The 27,624-nt window shown below is 40.3% G+C and overlaps 1 protein-coding gene across 1 annotated transcript; it reads right to left on the reverse strand.

Moving 5' to 3' along the window:
- Positions 1-880: 880 nt before the first annotated feature.
- Positions 881-26,228, reverse strand: prxl2b (peroxiredoxin like 2B). Its single transcript, XM_088337134.1, has 7 exons — positions 26,031-26,228; positions 22,607-22,811; positions 21,764-21,815; positions 20,001-20,064; positions 19,848-19,923; positions 15,120-15,238; positions 881-1,481 (listed from the first exon to the last, which is right to left on the reverse strand). The coding sequence occupies exons 1-7, from the start codon at positions 26,217-26,219 to the stop codon at positions 1,455-1,457; spliced, it is 732 nt and encodes a 243-aa protein (XP_088193260.1). The 5' UTR covers positions 26,220-26,228; the 3' UTR covers positions 881-1,454.
- Between the last annotated feature and the right edge of the window lie 1,396 nt (positions 26,229-27,624).

Below are 27,624 nucleotides of genomic sequence, written 5' to 3' on the forward strand. Positions count from 1 at the left end.
TTCTGGATGATACATGGAGTGCAGGTGGACTTCTAATGGGTGCACTAACATGTCTTTCAGGATCAGAATTCTAAATGATACACAAGTGTTCAAATACTTATTTGCAGCTGTATCACACAAATAAATTGTTAGAAAAATCATGCATTTTGATTTCTGGATTTTTCTTTTTAGTTTATCTCTCTCACAGTGGACATGCACCTACGATGAAAATTTCAGACCCCTCCATGATTTCTAAGTGGGAGAAATAGCAAAATGGCAGGGTGTTCAAATTATATATATACATACAGTGAAGAAAATAAGTAAGACAATTCCTCCAGTTACATCACATAGAGTATAAAAAACTCACTATTATTTAGGAATATAGCCACATTTTACGCGTCAAAATCCATCCTCCTTTCTCTCCTCAAGAAGACAATTACTCGGTCATACAGAATATCCACGTGATTCAGTCCCATCAAGAAGTTATTTTCTATGGCCATCCAAGCTAATACTGAAAGTTGAGCCTGGACTGTCATATTTCTGGCATAGGTTTTTATTCGGGCTGAAAATGTCTGTTCAACAGAAGAAGGGGACACGGGGATTTTTTTCTCCACTTTTTCACTGCGATACATCCGTTCTACCGGCCCCTTGCGAAACTGCTGACGTTTCGTTGTGCTTACAACAAGGCCTTGCTCGAACAACTCGAACTCTGATTGGCTTAACCAACAGCTTCATCAACACTGATGTCCCGCCCCACGGCCTGCTGAACTGATTGTGAAGGCTTCCGGGTAGATATCTGACCATGCCAACAAGGTAATGGCTGAAATGTGATTGGTTAATTATGATAGCACATGTCTGGACGCAGCGAAAACAGGGGGGAAGCAGTGAAAGGAAGCTGACAGACCCTTTGGAATTTTTTAATAAGTATTCATGGAAACATTTCAATTAACATCACATGATTTAGATATTTCCTAGGCAAGCAGTAAAGTGATTATAACAGACATTTTAAAGAGGATGTAAACTGGTATAATTACATTTGTTTACGTAATTTGTCATGACGTAAAAGTAAACAAAAGCACACAAAATCCAAATGTATCTCTATAGCACTTAAGACACCGAAATTTAAAAAATGATGTATAAAACATCCATTGTATGATAATATAACCCTAATGGATAAAGTCCCCGCCCCACCTCAGCAAAATTGAAATTAATAGCAATCTAATATTCCTTTAAATCATTTCTTGCAAATGTTGTCATGTGAAAAATATATATCTTCCTTCAATGTTTTGTTTTTCAAAAAAAATGTTTACATTGTAAATATTGCAAAATTGAAGATCATGAAAGAAAAATGGAAATGTGTTTTTCAGGCACATCTGACACAGTTAAAGCATTAACTCAAGGCTAACGCCTTAACATATGATGACACTTAGAATGTTAGGATGCCTTGTCACAATTAAGCTTGAACAGCGACGTCCTCATCGAGTGCAAACATCCTCATTGCACTGCAAGAAAAAAAGTGACACGTTTTTTACTTTTCGATTTCTTTCTTTTCCCTGATTCACCAAAAAATACTTTTGAAATAAATAACAGTTATGGTTCTCTTTGGGGTACTCATATGACCATTTTCCTATCATGCATTGGCAACATCTGACTTATGTGCAAATGTAACCGAAAATGTGTAAACAGTACATTTCGATACAGGGTGTCCCATTAAATGCATACACATTTTAGCTGATCATTCAATTATATGTTCTTTCTTTTTTTATTTTTATAGACTTGAACAGAGTTATGGCCCTCAGACTGTGAAAAAAAGTAAATGCATTCTAAAATGCTACTTTGTTGTGAACTGAATAAAGAGAAAGGCATTGTGGGAAGTAATTCAGTCCTCCTGAAATATATAACTGCATGGCCGCACGTGTTGAAAATGTTTGTCACTTACAATGGTTTGAGCTGGGAAAAAAAAAGAAACAAAATGTTTACCGATTTGGATTCACTTTCAAATTTCTCCAACACATCTGGTATCCTGACTAGAAATACTGTGACAATGAGATAAAACCTAATGCCATAATTTGACAAAGAACTGATCCAACATGGCGGCGCATGGATACATGCTTGCGGCTCGTTGTCCAGCTAATCTTCTATTTATTGCCGTTCTCTTGTCTTTTTTGCTTTCACTTTTGGACACATGTGTGGCCAAAAATACTTACAGTAGGGACGAACTTATTCGGTTGGGTGGGCGTCTAAATTTCGACTTTTCGGGCACTTTTTATAACGCCTATGATATACCGAGCGAACTTCAAAGAGACCCGGCATCCTTGTGGACGGCTATTCCGCTTAATAAACGACGACGGCGCCGTAAGGACAGAAAACAGAAGCGTGGTTGCCGTGCAGGCAGATGTGTGAAGCGTGCGAAGTCTAAGCAGCAAGATGGACGCGAGGAAGGACGCGAGGATGTAACTAATTCCACCATTCATCCCTCGCCGGACAACCCACACGAAAAGCCACAAGAGCGGCAGCTTTTGAAGATTTCGACAAAGACTACAAAGAGTTCAGCTAAGTCAAATGATTCAGCAAAGCTGAAATTTGGTCTGTTAAATATTAGATCGCTTGCTCCAAAAGCTTTACTTGTTGATAACATTATTCGTGATTATAAACTTAACTGTATGGGTCTTTGTGAAACTTGGTTACGCCCGGATGAGTACTTAGCGCTAAATTATGCTTCTCCCCCAGACTACGAGAGTAGCCATGTAGCGCGCACGTTGAAAAGGGGTGGTGGTGTTGCGCTCATTTCTGAAAAATCGCTCAAATTTAATCCACGTACCTCGAATAATTACAAGGCGTTTGAGGCTCTTGTGATGCGGTCCTCTCTATTGTCAATTTATGTAATAACTATCTATCGTGCACCTGGGCCATACACAACTTTCTTAGACGAATTTGCTGAACTTTTGTCTGAACTAGTAACCTATGCAGACAAAATTATAATTATGGGAGACTTTAACATTCATATGAACTCCCCACTCAATTCACTTACTATTGCGTTTAGGTCTCTAATTGATGCATTTGGTTTTAATCAACTGGTTGATTTACCAACCCATAAAGATGGAAACACGCTTGACTTAATTCTGACTCGAGTTTTAACCTCAAACATTATGGTGTTACCGTGTACTACCGTTATCTCGGATCATTATTTAGTTACATTTGAGATGCTAGCTAAGTGTAGTGTTAAAAAAGCTGAAGTATTTAGCGGACGCAATATAAGCACTGGCACAGTTTCTGAGCTCTTTGAACTCCTTCCTCGAGCAGTTGCGTCCTTTCCTACATACAATGGCTCGATTGATTCACTCATGAATGAGTTCAATACGACCCTGACTAGTGTGCTGGATTCAATAGCGCCCATAAAACTAAAATCACGTCCTAAAAGACGCACGCCTTGGTTTACTGATGAAACTAGAACCCTTAAACAAGAATGCAGGAAATTGGAAAGAAAATGGCGCGCTACCAAGCTTGAGGTTTTCCATCAAACCTGGTGTGACAGCTTGTTAATGTATAAAGCGGCCCTTGCCTCTGCCAAATCGGCCTACCTTTCGAAGGTGATTGCGTCTCAAAAGAACAATGCCAAAGCCCTTTTTGACACTGTAGCATCGCTTACAAGGCAACAGACTATTGCAGATAGTTCGACACACTCTGCTCAGGACTTAATGGTCTTCTTTACTAAGAAGATTCAATGCATACAGGAAGAAATTGCTAAAGAAATTATTAATACCACACATATTAAAGGACTGAAATTTACAGATGCACGACAGGGTGGCTGCCTTGGGAAAATGGCCGGTTTTAGTGAACTGTCACTTGATGATCTCAAACAGGTGGTAAATGCGGCCAAACCGACAACTTGCCAGTTCGACCCGCTCCCAGGTTCACTTATTAAAAGTCTTTTTGGCGTCCTTGGACCTTCAGTTCTAAATATTATAAACATATCACTCTCCTCAGGTGTAGTTCCAGCAGCTTTTAAGTCCGCCGTTATTAAACCCACACTGAAACGACCCAACCTTGATCCAGAAATATTAAGTAATTACAGACCTGTGTCAAACCTACCTTTCCTCTCTAAAGTACTCGAAAAAGTAGTGGCACAGCAGCTGAATGCTTTCATATCCGAGAATAACCTTTTTGAATCCATGCAATCAGGATTCAGGGCTAACCACTCTACTGAGACAGTTCTGATCAAGGTAACAAATGATCTCCTAATGTCAATGGATTCTGGCGCTTCATCACTTTTGCTGCTGCTGGATCTTAGTGCTGCTTTTGACACAGTGCACCACAATATCCTACTAGAACGGTTGGAAAAATGGATTGGTCTCTCAGGAACCGTCCTCTCGTGGTTCAGATCCTACCTCTCAGATAGGACGCACTGTGGTAAATATGGTGAAATGACATCTGAGCCCTTTAATGTTACCTGCGGTGTTCCGCAGGGTTCAGTGCTTGGCCCCCTTCTTTTCAACATTTACATGCTTCCCTAATCAGAAGAAGTCTCAAAGGGCTGCACAGACCACGGACTATTACACCATCCCCTGATCTAAAACCTCCTTGAGGGCAAGGAAAAACTCAAAATCTCAGCATGAGGAAAATGGAGAAACCTTGATAAAGGTACACAAGGTAATCCCCCTTCCAGGATGGTGCATAACACAGACATCCTGAACACATTACATAGGTCATTCATAAGCCGTGGAATATAAATATGTTTTGAGCCGAGCTTTAAACAGTTCCACTGAGGTTCCAGATCGAATCTCAGAAGACAGAGCATTCCACTACACCTGGGCCCAAATGGGGAACGCTCTCGAACCTGCGGATTTCTTCTTGGCTCTTGGGATCTTAATTTTTCTAAAATTTTTTGCACGGCCAACAATAAATGTCCAGAATTGATTCATAATCCCTGTGCTAATATGCATTTCATAGTGCCCTGTTTAGGTGTAGCATGCACCTGTCCAAGAAGAAATGCCAAAGTGAAGCCACCAGAAAGCAGTGTTGGTGTCATTTTTAAGTAGATTTTTTTTTTTATAAACATTGTAGCCCTTTCAAGCTTTTACAAGCACCTCACCCAAATGTCAAGCAATTTTCAAACCTTGGAAGCCCAACATTTAAATTCAAGCATTTAAGGATTTTAAGCACCAGTAAGAAACCTGGTACATTTCCTTTCCTTTAAGTTTGGCTGCCATCACTCGGTTCAATGGTTCAGTCTATAAAAAACAAAAAAATGATGATGTTAACAGCAGCTAGAATGTATGTAGTGTACATTTTTTGGAACACATTGCAGTATGGTCGTAACCTGCTCCCGAATTCAAGCCAAGCACCTCCAAAATGTTGACGGGATAGGCTTAAATATGATGAAAAACGCTAGTTTAAAAAAAACAAAACGTGAACAACGTAGTGTCGGAAATACCTTACCGCCTTGAAATGGTTCAGTCCATTTGATTCCAAGCACCACTCTCTTAAAATCATCCCATCCAGTATGAAATTTAAGATGTATTTAGAGATGCATGTATTTTCTCCTCATTTTGATGACCACATTCATGTTACAATGCACTATTCTTTTCCATTGCGCTATTATTATAACCATGGCCAGTTTTCTAAGCACTACGCTGCGATTATTTTTTTTGCCTATTCATCCTGACGGTCATATCTTCTTCTTCTTCAAAGTCTTTATTACATGTTTGACCCGGGATTGCATCAAATGTTTCACAACGTTGATATCAATCACGATAATGACAATTCTATTCTACTCAACATTGATATCACATTTTGATGGATTATCTATAAACCAAGAGAGTACTCGGTTGGTTTGGACACATGGAGAGGATGGATGGGGAGCGAATGTTGAAGAGGATCTACAGAGCAGAAGTCAAGCATGACCAACTTGGGTGTCGAGGTGCTTAACTTGTTTGGCTGTTCGGGCATTAGGGTTGGCCATGGTCCAAAAAAATTTTTGTGTGATTTTTGCTACTTTTTCCCTTTTTTTTCATTTTCTTTATTTTTGTATGTGTTTGTCTTGCTGTTGGTCACCCCTCTTGAGGGATATGACCGGGGTTAATAGATAGATGGATAATCTATAAACCAATTATTATTACAAAAAAGAATTGATACAGATTTTTCTGATACTGAACTCTCATCTTTTTGGTAATAAAACAGCTTGTGTTTGAGAACACGCAGGTAGATTATTTATTATTTAATTATTCATGAATTATTGAAATGGTAACATACCAGACACTTTGGGTGCTCAACACCCCCAAAGCCTTGAAGCTCAAGTCGTCCCTTATTTGCAGAAAAACTGTGAGCAGCATCGCAAATTCGACCGCATCGAATCGATGTCAGAAGGTGTTTAGAGCCGCCGCGGAGGAGACCTTGCCCTCGACACAAACGTGTCCAGTCAATTTTGAGAATAAGCGCAATTTCTCGGCATCAGCTGTCGACCTCGACACGTACACGAGTTTTCAGTAGCAGCGTGCATCCGCGCGCATCCCCGGGCTTGTGACTAGCACCCTCTTTCTGTTAGCATTTGGAGCACACGGTGTAACAACGAAGGCTTTTGTGTCGGCTTGCCCGTCAGACAAGTCACGGGGACGTCTGCCGTACTTGGAAAGGACGAGGTGTGCGGCGGGTGTGGCCAATGTCCCGGTCACCGTCGACGCTGGCCTGGTGAAACTCACAGTTTAAAGGGATAACCAAATTCTAAACCTTACAAAATGCGAGAAAAAAGTACATGTTTTTGCATAATATTTACGGTATAGATAGATAGATAGATACTTTATTCATCCCCGTAGGGAAATTCACACTTCCAGCAGTCTACCCCGTTGTTTATTAACAGATGAACATGATGCCCTAGGGGTGCTTGTAGCGAAGTGGATGACGTCACGCCAGTCCAAAAATTCGACATCCCTGCGGCAGATGGAAAACTTTTCTTTGTGAAAATCCAGGGATACACCACCTCGTGTTAGCAAGTCCGCCTCCTCTCCGATTCCCCCCGGCTTTCGTGTCTCTGTTTAGCGGCGTTGAAGCCGGATTGCTCCGGGTAGCTCCGGGTGGCTACACGTTAGCGTCCGGAATGCTAAACGTGAGCCACGTTTCCGCAAAACACAGCAACTGCGCTCCCTGTGCGCTTCGATGTTTTCCACCAGCACTCGATGATCTTATTTGGTCGTGAGTTCGCATTTACCATGATTACGGATGGTACCGAAGACTTATAACGCCGCTAGCCGCTTCGCTAGCTCCGGCTTTTCTTCCACGATAGGCCCCTTCATCACGCCGGCACGAGAATTTTTCAGGGCAAGGAGTTGAAATTCCTTAAATACACGCATTTCTTGTGCGTTAAAACCCATGTCCATAGGATAGAAGTAATCCATAGTGTAGTTGTCAAAACGGGAAGAAAAAACACCGAAGATAGGAGCAGACAATAAAACAATAGGGCAGCTGCTGGAAAAGGCAGCCGCTCGTGGCAGCGCCGCTTTGATATTGATATATATATATATATTTCATTGGTATATCGCAATTATTCTAAATTCATAATGCATTTTGAAGAAAGACTGTCTGGTCTTTTGACTTTCTGAGCTGTGACATCATGTGAAGAATGCTAGCAACCAAGTCATCATATTGGTTTACGCTTTAATTAGTCAAAGAGGTTTAGAGTGTTTTAAGACAAGTTTCAATAGTTTTTGTGGAGAATGCTAAGGTGTTGTCTTGTAGGTGGGTGCAGCAATGGCACAACAAATGGGGCAAAAATAACACACACAGAGCTAACAGGAGTTAAACCAGCCGGGACACAGCAGGCAAGACGGCTGCTAAAAAGGGATAACAGGGGCCGATCGGCGGAAAAACAGTAGGCTGGCGGACCAAAAGCATGCAGTAAGCTGCCAGGATGACCAGGAGCCAACAACAAGAAAAAAGGCCATGGCAAAAGACACAAACCAAGCCGTGAATATACCAAATGATCACAGCAGGCTAGCTGGAAGCTAAAGAGGGCTTGCTAGGACAGATCAGTGGGAAAACGAGAGGCTGGGTAAGTGAAGACATGAGTAAGCAGCCAGGCTACCCAGGAACCTACAACAAAAAACACCCACGGCAACAAACACAAACCCAGCCAGGAAAAAAATACAATGGGGACAACAGGAAAGCTGTTGCAAACGGGGCTTATCTAGTCCAAACAAAACTGGAAGCCTTCAGGAACCCAGGCGCTAACGGGGAGCTGGACAATATACCAATTGCAAGACACGCAGTGAAAAACACGAGGGAAAAGTCACAATTGTCTACCTAAAAGGAGGTGAAGGCAAAAAAAGAAACACACGCTGTACACAATGGCTGGTAAACTTACCTCACGCATTGTTTGATGAGCAAAGCACACAACTCATACAAAATAGTCACAAGTCCCCCAGCGACATAATAAGTAAAGTTCCTGTTTCTCCAAGCAGAAATGAGCGCTATGCAACCGCTGTTCACGACAATCACTGCCTGTTTTTCGATGGGACCGGCCATTGTTACGAGTCTTTGTTTTCATCCGGTGACGTAAGAGCTCTTCTAGATATGACCCAACTCGGTCAACCTTAAAGCTAAATTTTTTCAGTCCCCCGGCACCTGGAATCGGCATGATTGTGGGGAGGAACACGACATGTTCTGCCTTGTGGGAGAAAATATAGAATGGTCTTAAGCGCCCTCTACAGTTCAACATGTTAATAGTTTTGTTACGCTCTGTGAAAATTCCTCCATTTGTTGTTGCGTAGGAATATTATGGTCTGCAAGTATGGAGCAGATTGTGATGACTTTCTGGATATACTGATTTTTGTTTATTGTAGGATTTTGTACACATTTTTGTATTAGCCTGTGTTAGCTTAGCACAAAATGTTTCTGTATAATCAAGCTTACGGTACTTTTTTGTACTTTTGTTTCAGTTTGTCGACTACCTTATAAGGGTAGTGATCGAGGCCACTGCCTGAATAAAGAGCAGTCAAAAGCCAAGAGGTCTGGTTTTCCAGAACGTCATTTGCTAGCTGTGTAGTTCGGCCAAATCGGTGAAACTTAGGAGCGAGGGCAGCATACTACATGTTATATGCCTAGTTGAGCTTTTTACACAGGGGAAACATAAAATACAGTATGTTTCAGCATAGAAAATTCGGCTTCACCATTTATTCAGCCATCATTTAAAACCAACATCTCAACAATTTTTACTGCACACTGGTGTGTTTCTAATAATTATCTATACAAAGGTTACGGTTCACAGAGTTCTTCACTGCCAGGGCCGTAGGGGCACCACTACCTGTGTCTTGAGCAAGTACAACCTGGCAGCACCCATTTTTATCCAGACCATTCTTTAGGGTAAGGTTTTGCTCCCCAATTGTGAAACATAGTACTGATTTATATGGTTTCCAGTTGCAGGAGAAGCATCCTGTTCCAACTCGGAAAGCAACTCCGGTCGCTGTTAAGTTAAATAAATATAGACGTTTTTATTTTTCTGGGGATTATTTTATATCTGTCATGTCTAGCTATAACACTGATGAACATCTCAAGCCTTTAGTACAGTAATTAATCAGCTGACATGATTAATGATACTAATCTTGTAACATACAATGTTTCACAACGTTGATTTCAATGACAATAAAGGAAATTTGAATTCGAAGATCAGTGAAAGCCTGCTTTTGTGGCTACCAGAGATAGATAATTGTCTTTCTACTCATATAAAGCATGAGATACTGTCAAACCTTTCATTGAGAGTGAAAAAATGGCCATCTTTTTAGTAAACATCATGAATTAGTTTGAATTGTCTTTGTTATCATTAATAACAGTGAAACATTGTATGCGACGAGATTAGGCACGGCACTCCAGGGTACAAATTCAAAGATAGATACAGCATAGTGCTTAGAGATGGGCATAACTTGGTCCAATTAAAAAAAGGGCATCGTATAAAGGGTGCAATGAAAATTAGTGCGCTTACAGTTAACAGCAACAATAACTCCAAAGTTGCGTGATGATGGCCCTTTGTGAAGAAACTTTCTCCGAGCCTGTCAGTCCTTTATTTAAGGAACCTGTAGCGCCTACCAGAGGGCAGGTGGTGGGCGGGATGAGAGAAGGCCTTTAAAATGTCAATGGTTCTGTTGCAATATCGCAAGCTGGCAATGTCCTCCAGACTGGGCAGAGAGCAGCTAATGATTTTCTGGGCTGAGTTAGATATTCTCTGTATGTTGTTTTCATTAATTCATAGTTAAAAATGAATGTGAAAGGAAAGGTTCTAATCAGGAAACACATAACTTGGAGGAATGGAGGATGGCGGGTTGGGGGGCGGGCGACTGAGCTCTCCACGTTAAAAATGGTCAATTCTTGTTTACCAGTGTTCCCCCAGGATTTTTCCATTCAAATATAAGACTTTTTAAGACCTTTTCATGGGGTTGGGGACAAATAAGGACCGATCCCTAAAGCCCCCGCGCCCTCCCGGTCCACTTTGGGCTGCGGGTGGGCGCAGAGGCGGGTGACTGTACAGAGGCTAAACGGAACCGCCTGGGGTGGCGGAGTAGCACGTCATTTGGGCAACTCCATGATGGAGGTCAGCTCCTGACTGCTCCCGTTATCCCCACCGCGCCCGACACCCCCATCGCGACGGGTTACGGACGTCTGCTGGGCAACCCCTCCCAAACGTATTCTCTGGAACAGACTGAAACCAGTTAAATTTCAAATCACTCAACAAGTGGTTGGGAACCTATGGCTCGTGAGCCATGAGGAGTACATAGAGCTCGGAGATAAAACGGAATTGCGATTGTTATTATATTACTTTATGCTGAGCTACATGTTATACATTAAAAGCAGAGACAATACTATTATTAACAAGGTTCGGTCCATTATATATGAGACACAATTTTAACTACAGTTTACAAGGTGTCACAACAGCAGACCCCGTTTTTGCTTTAATTTGCTAAATAATCCCCTCTGGTATCAGACTCTTAAACGACTGCTGATCGAACAATACACCACAGACACGTTCGGCACACAACAGACACTTCATTACACTACAGACACTTTAAACTGGACCATACTGTGACTATTTTTGCACTACAGTCACTTTCAACTGTGTTTTATCTTATTTTAATCTTATTACCTTAACTCATCTTGAGTTAATCTTGTATTTCTATCTTTTGATATTGGAAATATTATTTTATGTATACATGTATATAGTTTCTTAGATTTCTTAAGCTGGCAACTGTGTGGACAGTAAAGTAAGAATTTCATTGCGCAGGGAATTGTGGTTCTTTACAGTGCATATGACAATAAACACTTTGAATCTCTTGAATATGGAAGCTCATTAAACAATCTATGTTCATTGGTGAAACAGTTTATGATGAAAAGCCACAGAGTAACCCAAAACAAACTTTGTACCCAGAAGCTCTAGCAAATTACCTAGAGAAGTGTGATTGGGTGAGCGCCAGGAATGGGCGGGGCTATACACAGGACAGGACGTACGCACTCTCTCTCCTCTGGCCATCTCTGTCTGCACTGATGGTAATTACATTGGTATCCTCGTATGCAGTATTTTGGGACATTTTTATAAAATACCTTTGCTTGCACCTTGTTTTGAAACCATTATTTAGGACAAAATTGAGTCAACACTCTGAAGTAACTGTGGGAGAAAGTCACATTTTAAGTGGTATATTCATAAGGGACACAGGCTCTGTCATTATTTTTAATTTATATGTTTCATGAAACTATCAATTTTCACACAGTGAAATAAAATACGTGGAACAATTAGCTTGTCTGTAGAGCGGGTTCAGCGGTTTTGTTAAAATTTGTCTTGAAATATATTGTGTGTCTCTCTCTCTCAGAAACAAATCTAAATAATATTGCTTTTATGGTTCTTTGGATCAAAAAGCTCCCCAATTACTGGGTTAAAACTACACTTTCCAATCCAAAAGTTACTCCGACGACAGCGGATCAAAGACTGACTGTGCATAAAGCTCTAACATAATGCTGCATTTTCGAAAACACGGAAATAATAATAATATGTCTGCAAACACCAGAGCGGTGGTAGGGAAGGCCCAGCAGCGACTGCACTTCCTGAGATTGCTCAGGAAAAATAACCTAAAACAGCAGCTGCAGGTGTCCTTCTACAAAGCCACAGTGGAGAGCATCCTAACATACTGCATCACGGTGTGGTATGCTGGGTGCACAGCAGCAGACAGGAAAAAGCTCCAGAGGATCATCAAAACAGCCCAGAGAATCGTCGGCTGCTCTCTGCCCAGTCTGGAGGACATTGCCTGCTCTCGCTACCTCAGCAGAGCAGAAAACATCATCATGGACTTTTCTCACCCCGGCCACCACCTCTTCGACCTGCTGCCTTCCGGCAAGCGCTACAGGTCACACAAAGCAAAAACAAACAGACTCAGAGACAGCTTCTTCCCCACAGCCATTACCACCCTAAACAGACACCGCACAAAAAAACTGAAAACTGTTGCAAAAAACTACCTCACACGAATGTAAAATGGTACTCACGTACATGCTGTCTGCACTATGTTTGTTCACTGCTCAAAACAGACACAGCACAAAAAACCTGAAAACTTGTGCCAACACTACCTCATACGAATATAATGGTACTAATGTCTATGTTCTTGCACATGTCGACTGCACTACGTTTACTGCTCACCTTGCACAATGTCTGACCATTTCCTTTTTTCTGCACTATGTTGTCTATGTTTGCACCAATGCATATGCTGACTATTTTTTGCACTATGATGACTTTGCACCAAATGCAATATTCACGACAACACTGTATGTAACATCCCACATGCCGACATTTCTTGTGTAAATACCATGTAAATTATAACTATAGCCTTATCCCCCTTGTTTTATAACCTTATCTTCTCTGTTCCTTTATCTTCTTGGCTCATACCTCATTGTGAATGTGTAAAACTGGAGTGTCATGCCCAAATTCGTTGTCACAATATGTTAACCCATTTTGTAACAATGACAATAAAGGTATATTCTATTCTATTCTATTCTATTCTAATAATAATTTCCTTTGTATTGTCATTCTTTGTGCGGGCACACTACCATCTAGGCTACTCTGGATAATCTGACCGAAACATTGCATTGATCGATAAAGTCATAGAAAATGAGAAATAATTATATGACACAATGTTCCATACTTATGTTAGTTTACTTATAGTTATTAGCTCTATCGCGCAGATAAGACGAGGAAAAAACTGAACATTGAGAGTTAAATTCAAGACTTGGAGAAAAAATGCCCAAATTTGCAGTTATCAAATTTAAGACTTTTGCAAGTTTTTAAGAACTTGGTACAGTGGCCGGGAGGTGCAAAACACTTTGTATAAAACAGTTTTACATTTGAAAAAACAATTTTACATTTTAGCAAACTTCTACAAATCCCAAAACACTTTTACATCGAAAATTTTACCGGAAAGGGAATCTCCCAACTCTCGGGCTTAAACCGGAAGTGACTGTGAGAAGCGGATGATACGAAGAGCTAATGTTGATGGAGCTAATGTTCTCGTTCTCGCTCTCTGCGACAGTATTTAAAAACGCCAAGGACCGACCACACAAAAAGCCAAACTGCGTTAAGCGGCTCATGTAATCGCCACAAAACGGGCAAAACATGACACGTTCGCTGTCACCTAGGACAAGAAAGTTTGATCATATGACCCCGATTTTAGCTAGCCTGAATTGGCTCCCTGTTAGCTTAAGAGATAAGATTATGGTTCTGTTACTATCATACAAAATCATGCATGGACTTGCTCCCTCATGTATTTCAGATTGAATATCCCCCTATGTTCCGGTCCGGAGCCTTTGCTCTGAAACTGCTGGTCTACTAGTAAATCCAAGAGCCAAGAAGAAATCCCGTTTCGAGAGCGTTCTCTATTCCGGCCCCGGTGCTGTGGAATGTTCTGCCCACTGAGATTTGATCTGCAACCTCAGTGGAACTGTTTAATCCAGGCTTAAAACACACTTCTATTCTATAGTTTATGAATGACCTATATTTCACGTTGACAATATCTGTGAATTATTTGTTATTGCAACATCTGTTGCAGCCTGGTCATCTTGGAAAGGTGATTCCCTCATGTGTGCTCGCTTCTCGAGGTTTCTTCATTTTCCTCATGTTGAGGTTGAGTTTTTCCCTGCCCTCATGTAGGTTTTAGATCAGGAGATGGTGTCATAATAGTCTGTATTTTGCAATAGTCTATGGTCTGTGATGCCCTTTGAGACTCCTTGTGATAAAGGGCGTCACAAATAAAAATGACTTGACTTCACATGACTGAGGTTTTGAGTTTTTCCCTTCCCTCATGTAGGTTTTAGATCAAGGGATGGTATAATAATAGTCTGTATTTTGCAATAGACTATGGTCTGTGATGTCCTTTGAGACTCCTTGTGATAAAGGGCGTCACAAATAAACATGACTTGACTTCACATGACTGTGGTTTTGAGTTTTTCCCTTCCCTTATGTAGGTTTTAGATCAGGGGATGGTATAATAATAGTCTGTATTTTGCAATAGTCTATGGTCTGTGATGCCGTTTGAGACTCCTTGTGATTAAAGGGTATATAAATATACAAACATGACTTCACATGACTGTGGTTTTGAGTTTTTCCTTTCCCTCATGCAAGTTTTAGATCAAGGGATGGTGAAATAACATTCTGCGGTTTGCAATGATCTGTGGTCTGTGCAGCCCTTTGAGACTCCTTGTGATAAAGGGCGTCACAAATAAACATGACTTGACTTTTACACAATGTAAAAATGTTTTGCACCTCTCGGCCACTGTACCTTGGGGAACCCTGTTTTCAAACAAGAATACTACTGAGCTACACTGTAACTAGCTCAATAGTATTTGCTTCTTTAAACCGTAGACGCAAGAATGATTTTCAACAATTAAGTCGTCTTTCATCTGCAGCGCCATCATGAAAGGGCTGATGAGCCATGACGACAGAGTAACAACCACAGAGAAGCCGGTTGGAAGCGTGCAGCAGCGCTGACGTAAAACCAACAGAGACTGACGCGTGGCTAGGGAACACATGTTTTTCCTGATTTTTTTGCTTAATCCTTCACTGGGAGGGGCCTTTCTATCTCGTGAAACAGACTTTTTTCAAGAATATCACTGGTGTGGCTTACCACTGGCCTCTGGCCCTCTTTCGCCTGGGACGAAATGGACAGCGCTTTTGCAATGTCCTCCAAAGGTACGAAATCTCCTGGGGAGTCTTGGACGAAATGCAGAAGAGTCTTCTCCCCACCTTAGCAATCAGAGAAGATACAGACAAATATTAATCAAGTCCGTTTGATGAAGTAATTGTAGTAAATCTTTTAAGAGTAAAACCTGAGAAATTAAGAAACATTGGGAAACTAAAAATATTAAACACAATAAGCAATGGGACATATTTTTCTTATTTTGTGGCGGATATCCTTGGAGACCAGAGACCACCAGGTTTGTAGACCTGTTTCATGTTCAAATTCAAGCACTTTTAAGGCCAATTTTCCAATTCATTCTGTAACATTAAAAGAATAATGTGAATAATGTATTTTGCAGACCAACAAATTTACCTGCGATTTGAATGTGCAATTTAATAAGGCAGACAGAACCAATAAAGGTCATCATTGGCCTCTAAAACCTGTATCTCTATTAAAATCAAATGAGAGGAATCAAAATAAGCAACTTTAAGCTTTTAAACAGTGACAACAAACATACTCAAGGAAGGTAACCGACATCTAGTTGCCATATATGATAGTGTAATGCAGGGGTCTCAAACTTAATTTACTTGGGGGCCGCGGGAGCTAGGGCCTGGGTGAGGTTGGGACAAATTGAGTTTCACACAAGAAAAGCTCTGAGAAGAATGTCTTACCATTTTCAAATACTAACATTTCCTACAAAAAATCATCTATAAAAACACACAAAAACAAACAAAAACATATTGAATTTATATGAAAATAAACCAATCAATCAATAATAAATGAATACATAATTTGTGTAGGGTTCACTTAAGGGACACTGTATATCATTTGACCACTAGATTTCGATGTGTCGTGCAACTTAAAACAAATGCTACAAAGCACAAGGAAGAAGACAAAACAACAGAGTCTCAAAGTAACCAAAACACAACATCTTGCTTTAAATGACTTCGCCTAGCTAGAAAAATAAAGAAAAAAAGAGGACTATGAAAAAATGGAGACAAAGGTAGAATAAAGGGAAAAAAACAAAGAAGAATGCAGAAAAACTGAGAGAATACACAAATAGGGAAAAAACAAGAAAAGGGAAAAAAAAAAAAAACATAATAAAGGAAAGGAAAAACGTAAAACAAACACGAAAGAACATAAAAAATATAGAGTAATTGTATGGCCTTTATTTGTTGGAGTTGTGGAAAGAAGTAGCTACATCTTGCAATGAACTTTGAAGGTGATAAGCTAACAGTTACCCATTAACCAGAGCTCACAACAGAATGTGCCATGTTTTTTTTTTACAGTATCTCTATGCTCGCGACGGGAACAGCCGCATCCTTAAACGCACTCGACGTTCTCACCTGTAGTTCAAAATAAGCGGCCAGGAGTAGGAGAACGAATATTTAATCTGCCCCTCCCCAATGGGATTATCCTCCATGCAACCCTGCCATGTTTTTTTTATTTAATTGCAAGATGTCCATGAGTGTCAGGGGTGGGCAATACTGGGGATATTTGTATTGATCCAATAGAAATGAATACAGGGTAGTATCGATTGATACAGATACAATAATATCATGAATGCTGTTGTCATATAATAGTTGTACCTCCCCATACTAGAGTTAGTTTAAAATAACGATTTCAGGCCCTAAAAATAAATTATTTTAGATTAAATAACGACATTGCAAATTATGACAGTATAAAACATATACGTGTATATTTCTATCACCACTGTGTTGGTATGAAAGCCAAGAGTCAAACCAAACAAGTAGCAATGTAAATACAATAGGAATACTTGTATTGTGCATTGTTTGGTAATGCAACATTCATTGCAGCCTGGTCATCCTGGAGGGGGGATTCCCTCATGAACGGTCCCTTCTCAAGGTTTCATCATTTTCCTCATGTTGAGGTTTTTGAGTTTTTCCTTGCCCTCATGTAGGTTTTAGATCAGGGGATGGTGTCATAATCTGTGGTTTGTGCAGCCGTTTGAGACTCCATGTGATTAAGGGTTATACAAGCAAACTTGACTGTGCCTAATTTCACTGTAACACGTCTTTCACTGGGCCAGGCCTCAAAGTTTCAGCCCCGAAATGCACACAAACATTATACAGTATACCGACGCTCCCCTACTTAGGACCATTAGACTTACATAAAACAGTATATACAATCATTTTTTCGGGATGTCGAAAAATTTCCGGACATTGCTGTAAGTTAGATTTTGTATTGTGTGCACCTTTTTCCGAGTAGAGGACAGTACTGTCGTGCTACTTTTTGCCGCGCGGCGCTCAGAGAGGTCACCCAGTTCATGTGTATACATTCTATACTCTCCAGCACGCTAAGAACGTTGACATTTTTATTGTTTAATAACTCTTGCATCCATTCAATATGGTTGGTGTAAAGTGTAAAGAAGAGGCTAGCCCTTTCTTTTGAAATGAAAGTGGAATAAGAAAGCTTGATGCGGTTGAGAAAATGATTGGATTGCTTTTTTTCGGCCACTCTCTATCATGGAGGAGCAAGTCGCCTAACTCTTGAAGCTCATCTTCCAAAAGTAAGCTAAACTTCATTTTATTTATCTTTACAGAGAATAGTTTTTTAAGAAATTGTTATTTTTTAGAACAAAACAATACAGGTTATTTATACAAGCCTTAAAAATACTTAGATAAACCTTAAACATACAAAGTATAGCACTGAAGCAACTTACGATCTGTAGTGGCAAAATGGCAAATATTCATTGAACATTGGAAAGCGAACAATAATATGAAAGGATAAAATTGACTTATATTTTATGTAGCAAATCACATATGCTAAAAATGCTGAAAACATGCTAAAGAGAAAGTAGTTGTATAATTAAAAAAAAAACTAAACTTCTAGGCTTTCCTTGATGCAAAACCATCGATAATATCAGGGCCGTAGCCCAGCAAACGCACATAACGCGCACTGCGTAGGGTATCAAGTGTCCAGCAGGGCACCAAAAGAAGTCAGGGCCATGAGAAAAAAGTTTAAAGTGGTAAAAGTGTTAGTAATACGCATGAACATGGTTTAAACAATACAAAAGCAGCATAAACCAAATTTCCCACGAACAGGGGTGAATTTGCTTTGTGCACCGGCCTATCTCCAGTTTCATGATGCCCCTCTTCCCTCCCAGTGATATGTTCGATTATGCCTCATTCCCAATTTGGCGAACACCTGTGCGAAATGGCAACAAGAGTCCGGAGCGGAAAAAAGAGAAAAACAGAAGAAACGAGATGAAGCTCATGTGTTGCATGCCGGTAGTCAATGTTAAAATAGAAAAAGCTCATGATTGTATCGCATCTCCACACCCATTTGGTGCACTGTTTTAAAGGGCGCACTCTCCTTGGTCCGAATTATTTATCGTCGGCTCATACTGCGCACTGGCCTATTTGATGCGACCGCTCCGGCGCACTGTACTATTAGATGCAAGTCTCACGTGAGCGCCTTTAATACCAAAACAAGAGTGTGCATTTAAAAAAATAAAGATAAATAATATAACAAATATGGATATTATCATCATAAGCAATCTACTCCTGTATTTCGTGATGGTGATTACAGTAGGGCCAGTAACCTCTAAATAGATTTAGTATCACATATTTAATCTATTTAAGAAAAATGCACAGCAGTTGGCCTGTATTTTCAAAGTTATGAATAATTTGCGTTATTTATTTAGAAGCCTGCCAATTTAGCGTTAAAGCTGCAACGAAGGGGCGCCCATTTGACAAGACGCAAAGTCATATGTTGTTAGATATTACAAAACTGAGTTGCGGCGCACATTGATAATAATAATTATCATTATTTTATTTTAGATTTTTAAATTAAGTTCGGCCCGTGCGGCTGCCCGCCTCGCCCGTACCTAAAACCAGTCAGTACGGCTTTAATTCATATGGAACAAGAATGCCCCCTTGTGGACGGACTTCAACACAATGAATATTCTTACAGTATATGGAATGAAGGCCTCAGTCAGTCCCGTCATCGGCGATTTTAGGTTCAGAGCTTTGGGGGGAGGCTCAGCACCCAGTTCAGGGGTGGCAAAACAAAAATGGTCGAAATATAATGACGGTATAATCGTAAATATAGTATTACAAGTAAAAAATGTTTTTTTTGTGCCAAGTCCTAATTGTCCCTTTGAGTGTCTGCAATAAAAGTACTACAAAAAATACTAGAAAATTACTAGTCAAGTCAAAACTAAATACAGATATCTAAATATAATTAAGTCCTTAAAAACAGGGCCTAACATATTATTTAGTTTTCATTCTGATTACAAAGAAATACTATAGAAATACTACATAAATACTACTACAGTCATATTACGACCAAAAAAATATGACTAAACAATGATTACAACAGAAATACCACAAAAATACCCCTCTGTAACACTACCATACAAAAATACTTCTATGGGAGAAATAGTATACATTTAAAACTACAGTACAGCCATGCATTATGACTACGGAAATACAGTACTACAAAACTACAGTAATAATAAAAAAAATACTTCAGAAATACAAGAAATATACTAGGATGGAAATACAGCACCTCATTTTAATGCCAATGAAGGCATTATTTTTGGAATATTGAATTTATGCTTTTGAGGACTTATCAAGCCGTGTATAACCGTGTATAAAGTATTTTTGAAAAAAATAAATAAATCAATGATTGTTTCTTGGAGGGATTTACCTTTAGCTACGATGAGCAGGCCACCACTTTGGAGTAGGTCACCTGAGAAGTTCCCCTGAATACCATCAGCACTGGCCTGCATTTGAAGCAGTAGAAACACAGTGTTGGTGGAAATATTCATCGAATGGTAGCGCGTGACGTAATGTTAGTTACCTTTGAAGCTATATCTCGTACTTTCTTCCCTAGCGAAGCCGGAACCACACTCAAAGCCGTGTACCTGGTAAGTCAAGTTGACACTCTGAGCTCAGACACTTTGTAGGGCAGCAGAAAATATGTCAACAGATAAAGAAACATGTACATTAAGGATTATCCATTCATTATCTGGTAAATGGTCTGCATTTATATAGCACTTTTCAAGTAAAATGAAGACCTCCCAAAGCGCTTTACAATGTGCTTCACACTTGCCCATTCACACACACACTCACACACCAATAGGTGGTCAGCCATGCAAGGCGCCTACCTGCTTATTGGGGGCATTAGGGATTCAGTGTTTTGCCCAAGGACACTTCGAAATATAACACGGAGGAGCCAGGAATCGAACCTGCGACCCAATATCCCAAGTCGAGCGCTCTACCTCCTGAGCTAGTGCCGCCCCCTTCACTGCTTATCCTCACTAGGGTCGCAGGGATGCTGCAGCCCATCCTGGCTATCTCCAGGCAGTGGGCAGGGGACGCCCTGATTTGGTTACCAGCCAGAAAACTCACTTACTCATTCACACCTAGAGACAATTTAGTCCGGCCAATTAACCTGACATGCATGATTCTGAAAAGTAGGAGGAAACCGGAGTGATGGGGGAAACTGATGCAGGCACGGGGAAAACATGCAAACTCCACACAGGTAGGCTGGTAGCTGGATCTAAACCAGACCTGGGCACTCCGGTCCTGGAGGGCCGTATGTTCTGCATGATTTTTGAGGTTTCTCTGATCCAATACAGGTGATTCCAATCACCAGTATCATTAACGAGCACTTGCTAGCTTGCTATCAAGGTTATAATTTGTATCACCTGAGTTAAAGAAGAGCAAACTTCAAAATCTGGCAGGACATGCGGCCCTCCAGGACCGGAGTGCCCAGGTCTGATCTAAACCCATGACCTAAGGACTGTGCCACGGATGCGTCAACTACTCATCCACCGTGCAGCCCCATAAAGGATTGTCTTACTGGAAAAATCAGTAATAGAAGGATCAAGTTTGTCTTCAGAGGTAGAAAGCAGACAACTTAACTCGTTTTAGGGACTACTTTATCGATTTAACTCTTTTCTTTGAATTTTTTTAACCATTTTATTTGTTTTTTGAGTATGTTAAATGAGCTGGACTGAATTTGAAACTTTGTTCCTCTCTGACACCATCTCTTGGCTTGTGCCATCATTGCAGCCTCACTCAGCTCATCCATGATGCACAAGTAACTCTACTTTTTTTCATATTCTTTGGGGTTAGAGTTGGTGTTTGGACTCAAGGCAGGCCATTTCTTACTTTCACCATTTTCATGCTTTACTAAAAAACAGAAATTTAAAAACACTTGCACGGAGAGGCATGACGTCACTCTCAAGCCCTCATTCCCCAAACCTAATGTGTTCCGCCCCAAACACCTATGCTAAAAGTAACATAAAAACAGATAAGCGCATCAGAAAACAAAGCATAGAAGCTTTTTGAACTCAGTTGGGCATTGTTAACACATACTTAAATTTGTATAATCCTGTGGCCTAGAACAGTATAATGTTAAAGCACTGAGGCGCCTATAAACTATGTAAAAATGATTATTGCAACATTTCTTTCGTTTAATAGGTTCTTTAGCGTCAACACGATCATACTGGAAATCCACCTCTGTGTGCATGATTAAAAACAAAGAATCGGACCCCGGATTTCAGAATGAAAGAAAAGCATAGAGCGGTGGGAAAAGGTCAAATTGGATTGGCTCACCTTTTGAAGCCCAAATCCTTGTAGCATTTCTTCTGCTCATCAACATAGATAGCTAAAAAAAATGTATGTTTCGGTTATTTTTTTGAATAGTAACACTGGCCTATCAGAAAAAGTGAAAGAAAGAGAAAAGGAGAGAGAGAGAGAGAAAGTAAGAAAGAAAGAAAGATACAAAGAAAGAAAGAAAGCTACAAAGGAAGAAAGAAAGACAGCTAGACAAAACAACAGAAAGGAAGAAAGGATGAAAAATACAAAGAAAGATACAAAGAAAGAAAAAGAAACAAAAAAAGAGAAGAAAAAAGAAAGAGAGCAGAAAGAAAGAAAGAGAAAAATCAAGAATGACAAGAGAGAAAAAAGAGAAAAAAGAGAAAAGTATAGAGTGAGAGTGCAAAAGAGAAAAGGAGAGAGTGAGAGTGAAAAAGAGAAAAAGAAAGAGAGAGAGTGCAAAAGAGAAAAAGAGGGAGTGAGAAAGAGAAAGAAAGAGAAATGAGGGATAGTGAAAAACAATAGAAAAGGAGAGACAGATGTAGACAAAGAGAGACAAAAAAAGAGATAAGGGAAAGCGGGTGAAAAAGAGAAAGAGAAATAAAGAAGAGAAGTCAGAGAGAGAGAGAGAGAGATAATAAGTAATATGGGCTCCAGTTGCTTTGCGAATGATGCCCGGCTTTGTCAACCAAGTGGACATATTTCAAACTGTAGCCTATTTTTCACTTGTGCTTCTCTGGGTGTTGTCCCGCGGGCCGAGTTAAAAACCTTATATGGCCCGTGGGCTGCATATTTGTCAACTCCCCAATAGTATTTAACCCTACTTCAGAAAAAAAAGTGTGTCAAAGGAACAAGGCTTGCCTCCTTTAAAGAAGCCCAACTTTTTGAACTCGTCCAGGCCGAACTCCTCGGGTCCGATGCCCACCAGCGCCACCCCGTTTGCGCTCAGGTCAGGCTCCAGTTTGCTGATCTCGGCCGCCGTCCAGCGACACACTTGACAGCCAAAACGCCGCAGGAAGAACAAGACCACCGCATGGTCTCGCCACAGAGACTGCAGCTCCACATTCTACGACAATAGAAAAGTCAGACAGAAATGTGAAAAGAGATTTGTATTTGGTAGTTCTTGTGGGTGAGAGAGATAAACTAAAAAGAAAAATCCAGAAATTACAATGCATGATTTTTGAACAATTAATTTGTGTGATACAACTGCAGATAAGTATTTGAACATCTGTGTATCACGTGGAATTCTGACTCTGAAAGACCTGTTAGTCCACCCATTAGAAGTCCACATGCACTCCATGTAGCCTCCTGAATCAGATGTACCTGTCTGAGGTCGTAAGCTGCATTAAGACACCTGTCCACCCCATACAATCAGTAAGAATTTCACTTGTAACATGGCAAAGACCAAAGAGCTGTCCAAAGACACCAGAAACAAAATTGTACACCTCCACAAGGCTGGAAAGGGCTACTGGGCAATTGCCAAGATACTTGGTGAAAAAAGGTCCACTGTTGGAGCAATCATGAGAAAATGGAAGACGCTAAACATGACGGTCAATCTCAACCGTATTGGAGCCCCATGCAAGATATCACTTTGTAGGGTCTAAGTGATTCTAAGAAAGGTGAGGAATCAGCCCGAAACTACATGATAGGAGTTGGTCAATGACCTGAAAAGAGCTGGGAACACTGTTTCCAAGGTTATTGTAGGTAATACACTAAGACTTCGTGATTTGAAATTATGCATGGCGCGAGAGGTTCCCCTGCTTAAACCAGCACATGTCAAGCCTCGTCTTAAGTTTTCATATGACCATTTGGATGTTACAGAAGAGTCATGAGAGAACGTTTTGTGGTCAGATGAGACCAAAATGGAACTTTTTGGTCATAATTCCACTAAGCGTGTTTGGAGGGAAAAGAATGAAGAGTACAATTCGAAGAACACCATCCCTATTCTGAAGCATGGGGGTGGTAGCATCATGCTTTGGGGGTTTTTTTCTGCATATGGGACAGGATGAGTGCAGTGTATTAAAGAGAGGATGACTCGGCCCGTGTATTGTGAGATTTTGGGGACCAAATTCCTTCCTTCAGTCAAAGCATTGAAGATGGGTCGTGGCTGGGTATTCCAACACGACAACGACCCGAAGCACACAGCCAGGAAAACCAAGAAGTAAGAAGCATATCAAGGTTCTAGCATGGCCCAGCCAGTCTCCAGACCTTAACCCATCGAAAATCTTCAGAGGGAGCTCAAACTCCGTGTTTCTCAGCAACAACCCAGAGACCTGACTGATATAGAGAATATCTGTGCGGAGGAGTGGGCCAAGATCCCTCCTGCCGTGTGTGCTAACATGGTGAAAGACTACAGCAGGGGTGTCAAACATGCGGCCCGGGGGCCAGATCAGGCCCGCTAAGGGATTGAATCTGGCCCGCCAGACAACGCTCAAAGAAGCGCAAGAGTACAACGAGCTGCAGGTTTAAATATGTCCACTTGATGTTGTCAAAGCCAGGTGCGTCTCACAAAGACGGTGTACCGGTACTTGAATTTATTTGTTTTTCTCTCTCTCTCACGCTCTCTCTCTCTTTTCCACCCTTTTTCTCTCACTCTCTGTGTCTCTCTCTCTCTTTCACTTTCTGTGTCTCGTTCTTTGTTTCTCTTTGTCTCTTTCTCTCTCTGTGTCTTTTTACCTTCTTTTGCTTTCTCTTCCATTTTTCCTTTTCTCTCTTTCGCTCTCTCCTGCTTTCCCCTTCTCTCCTTCTCCCATTCTCTCCTTCTCTTTTCTCTCCTTCCCTCTTTCTCTCTTTCTATTTATCTTTGGATATCATTCTTTCTCTCTCTTTCTTCCCCCCTCTCTCACTATTTGTCTTTATATCTTTTTTTTCTCACATTCTCTCTCCCTCTCTCTTCTCTCTCTCTCTTTCTTCCCCCTCTCTCACTATTTGTCTTTATATCTTTTTTTCCTCACATTCTCTCTCCCTCTCTCTTCTCTCTCTCTCTTTCTCCCTTTCTCTCTTTCATTGTCCCACCCTCTCTCTTTTTCTCTGCTTCACTTTGTCTTATTTCTTCCTCTCTTTTTCTCTCTCTCTAAAATTCTAGTCCGACCCCCGAAAGAATGTTTGTTCTATCGTGTGGCCCCCGAGGTTAAATGAGTTTGACACCCCTGGACTACAGGAAACGTTTGACCTCTGTAATAGCAAACTAAAGCTTCTGTACCAAAATTTAACTATCATTTTCTCATCTGTTCAAATTCTTATTTGCAGCTATATCACACAAATAAATCATGAAAAATCCTACATTGTGATTTCTGCATTTTTCCTTTTAGTTTATATCTCTCTTGCAGTGGAAATACACCTATGATGACAATTTTAGACCCCTTCATGATTTCTAAGTGAGAGGAATAGCAAAATAGCAGGGTGTTCAAATATTTATGTTTTCACTGTATATACATGTACATTTATGTTAATGTGTGTGTTTTTGTATGGCAATGTAAATATTTTTTCCTTTTTGTTTAGTGTAATTTTTGTTTAGTCTTTTTTGGGGAGGATTTTTTGTTTTTGTTTGTTTTGGTATTTCAGAGGCTTGTATGTTTGGACAGGTTGCTCCTTTATGAATATCAAGTATATTGTAGAGGTTATATTACATATTCTTTGCAATGGAGAGGAAATCAAAACCATGTAGGACGACACTTATTACAATTTGACTATTGTTATAGCCGGCATATTTTATTTTTATTTGGATTACGCATGGCGCAGTGGTTAGCGCATGTACGGCACAGTTCTGAGGTCATGAGATCGAACATCTTGTGTGGAGATTTCGTGTTCTCCCCGTGCTTTCGTGGGTTTCTTTCAGGCACTCCGGTTTCCTCCCACGTATCAAAAACATTCATGTCAGGTTAATTGGCCGGTCCAAATTGTCCCTAGGTGTGAATGAGCGAGCAAATTGTCTGTTCCTGTGTGCCCTGCGACTGGCTGGCAACCAGTTCAGTGTGTCCCCTGCCCAAAGATAGCTGGGATGGGCTCCAGCACCCTCGCGACCCTACTGAGGATAAGCGGTGCAGATAATGGATGGATGATGGATAGATTCAGCATGCTTCGTGTATTTAGGCGTGCTTTGAAAATATTGTGAGCAATTAGGACTCTTTTTTTATTGCTGGCTTGCTTTTTAATCTCTGTTTTTTAAAGGTTGGTAGAAAATTCGGACTCGGTCATTTTATAAGTGGTTCAAATGCTGAACAAGTATGTGCACCCTTGCTTTAATACAAAATACAATGGATAACTCAGTGTATCTTGAACTTACCTCTCCAGTGTCTGCACTTTTCAACAAATTCTTCCCGACACTTACGAGGTCGACATTGGCCATGTTTACAACAAAAAAAAGGTGCTTAATGGCGAGAGAAAGAGTAAGTTTAAATAAATAGTACCGTGTATGTAATGTGGAGGTATTGCAAAACAACCACTTCCTGATAAGCGCATTGACTATTGTCATCCAATCACGTAGGGCTCTCGTGGAAGTAGTAACCAATCAGAATGCAAGGATACGAAGAGAGGCGGGACATTCTCGAACTAGAGAAATGTCGCTATGAGTGTGTGAGTTGAGCAAAGGTTGCATAGTTTACGAGTTATAAAAGAATAATTTCGACCACTCCTTATCCTGCAACGTTTTATGGGGTATTTCTATACACGGAACAACACCCCCCCTTCTTCCTTAGATATTCCTTTTTATTACGAATATGTAAATGTCAACGTAACGTGTACTGTAATTCGTTTTAGTAAATCATGTTCAAGCCTCCCCTGATTTAACGTTTCAAATAAGCAGCGTTTTAAATAATTGCTGTTAAGAATGTCGACATAAATCGTTCAAACGTCATATTGTTAGAAAATGATATAACAAAATTGTAAATATGCTTAATTGCTGTTAAAAGTGTCGAGAAAATTTGTTCAAACCTCACATTGTTTATTTGCTGTTAAAAGTGTCAATAGAATTGTTCAAACCAAAAAATTATGTTATTTGATGTTTTTTTAACATAAATATACTCCAAATTATCCCATTTTGAAAATATATATAGTGTTTTCAATTGTTAAAGGTACAGTGTGTGTGTTATTTAACGCCTCCTAGTGGTGACAAACGTCATTTATTTAATAAAAACTAGATGAACTATCATATGAAAATATTTTGTTGTTTTAATACTCGCATGTGGAGAAATGTGTAATTATTTTATATTTAACACAAGGAGCACCCAGCGGGACCTGACATGATTATCGGCCATCTTGTTTCCAAGGGTACCCCAGAAACAAAAACCTGTTTTTTTCCCTCTTCTCTTATCCCTTTTTCTGACTCCCCCTCCTCCTAGTTTTCTTCTTTTCTTCTTTTTCCACACTTATCCCTTCTTTTTTTCTCTGCCCTTTTCCTTTTTCTTTTTTTTTAATTTCCCCATCCTTTTTCCCATTTGGTCTTTTTTCCTCTATTTTTCCACTTTTTCCCTTTCTTTTCTTCTTTCTTTGCAGAAGGCTGGGCATAAAAATAAGAAAACACCTGCAGATTGGTCACTCTGAGTCTCCGGAGTTTTTAGTATTGTGGTTTTGAACACTCTTTAGCACAGTCCAGCGACATCTAGGGGACAAATATTACATACTAACCCCTTAATGTGTAGAAAAAAAACGTTTTTATTTAATATATATTTTCAAACTCACAAAAAAAGGCCACTTTACGCGTAATGATACCGCTTTTCTCCCCTTAAGAACTACTAGTATTTTAGTCTTTAGGCTGCTTTATTTTTAAACATGTCCCAATCTGTGCATTCAAAGCAGTCCTGTAGTGCCTCTATTGCCCCCTCAGTCCACACCCTCACCTGCTTCACTGTAGGTTTTTCTCTGGTAGCAGGGGCTTGTAT

Source organism: Urocampus carinirostris, chromosome 6 (assembly GCF_059441175.1).
Source record: "Urocampus carinirostris isolate Australia breed hairy pipefish chromosome 6, RoL_Ucar_1.0, whole genome shotgun sequence".
In the NCBI taxonomy this organism is placed as follows: domain Eukaryota; kingdom Metazoa; phylum Chordata; class Actinopteri; order Syngnathiformes; family Syngnathidae; genus Urocampus; species Urocampus carinirostris.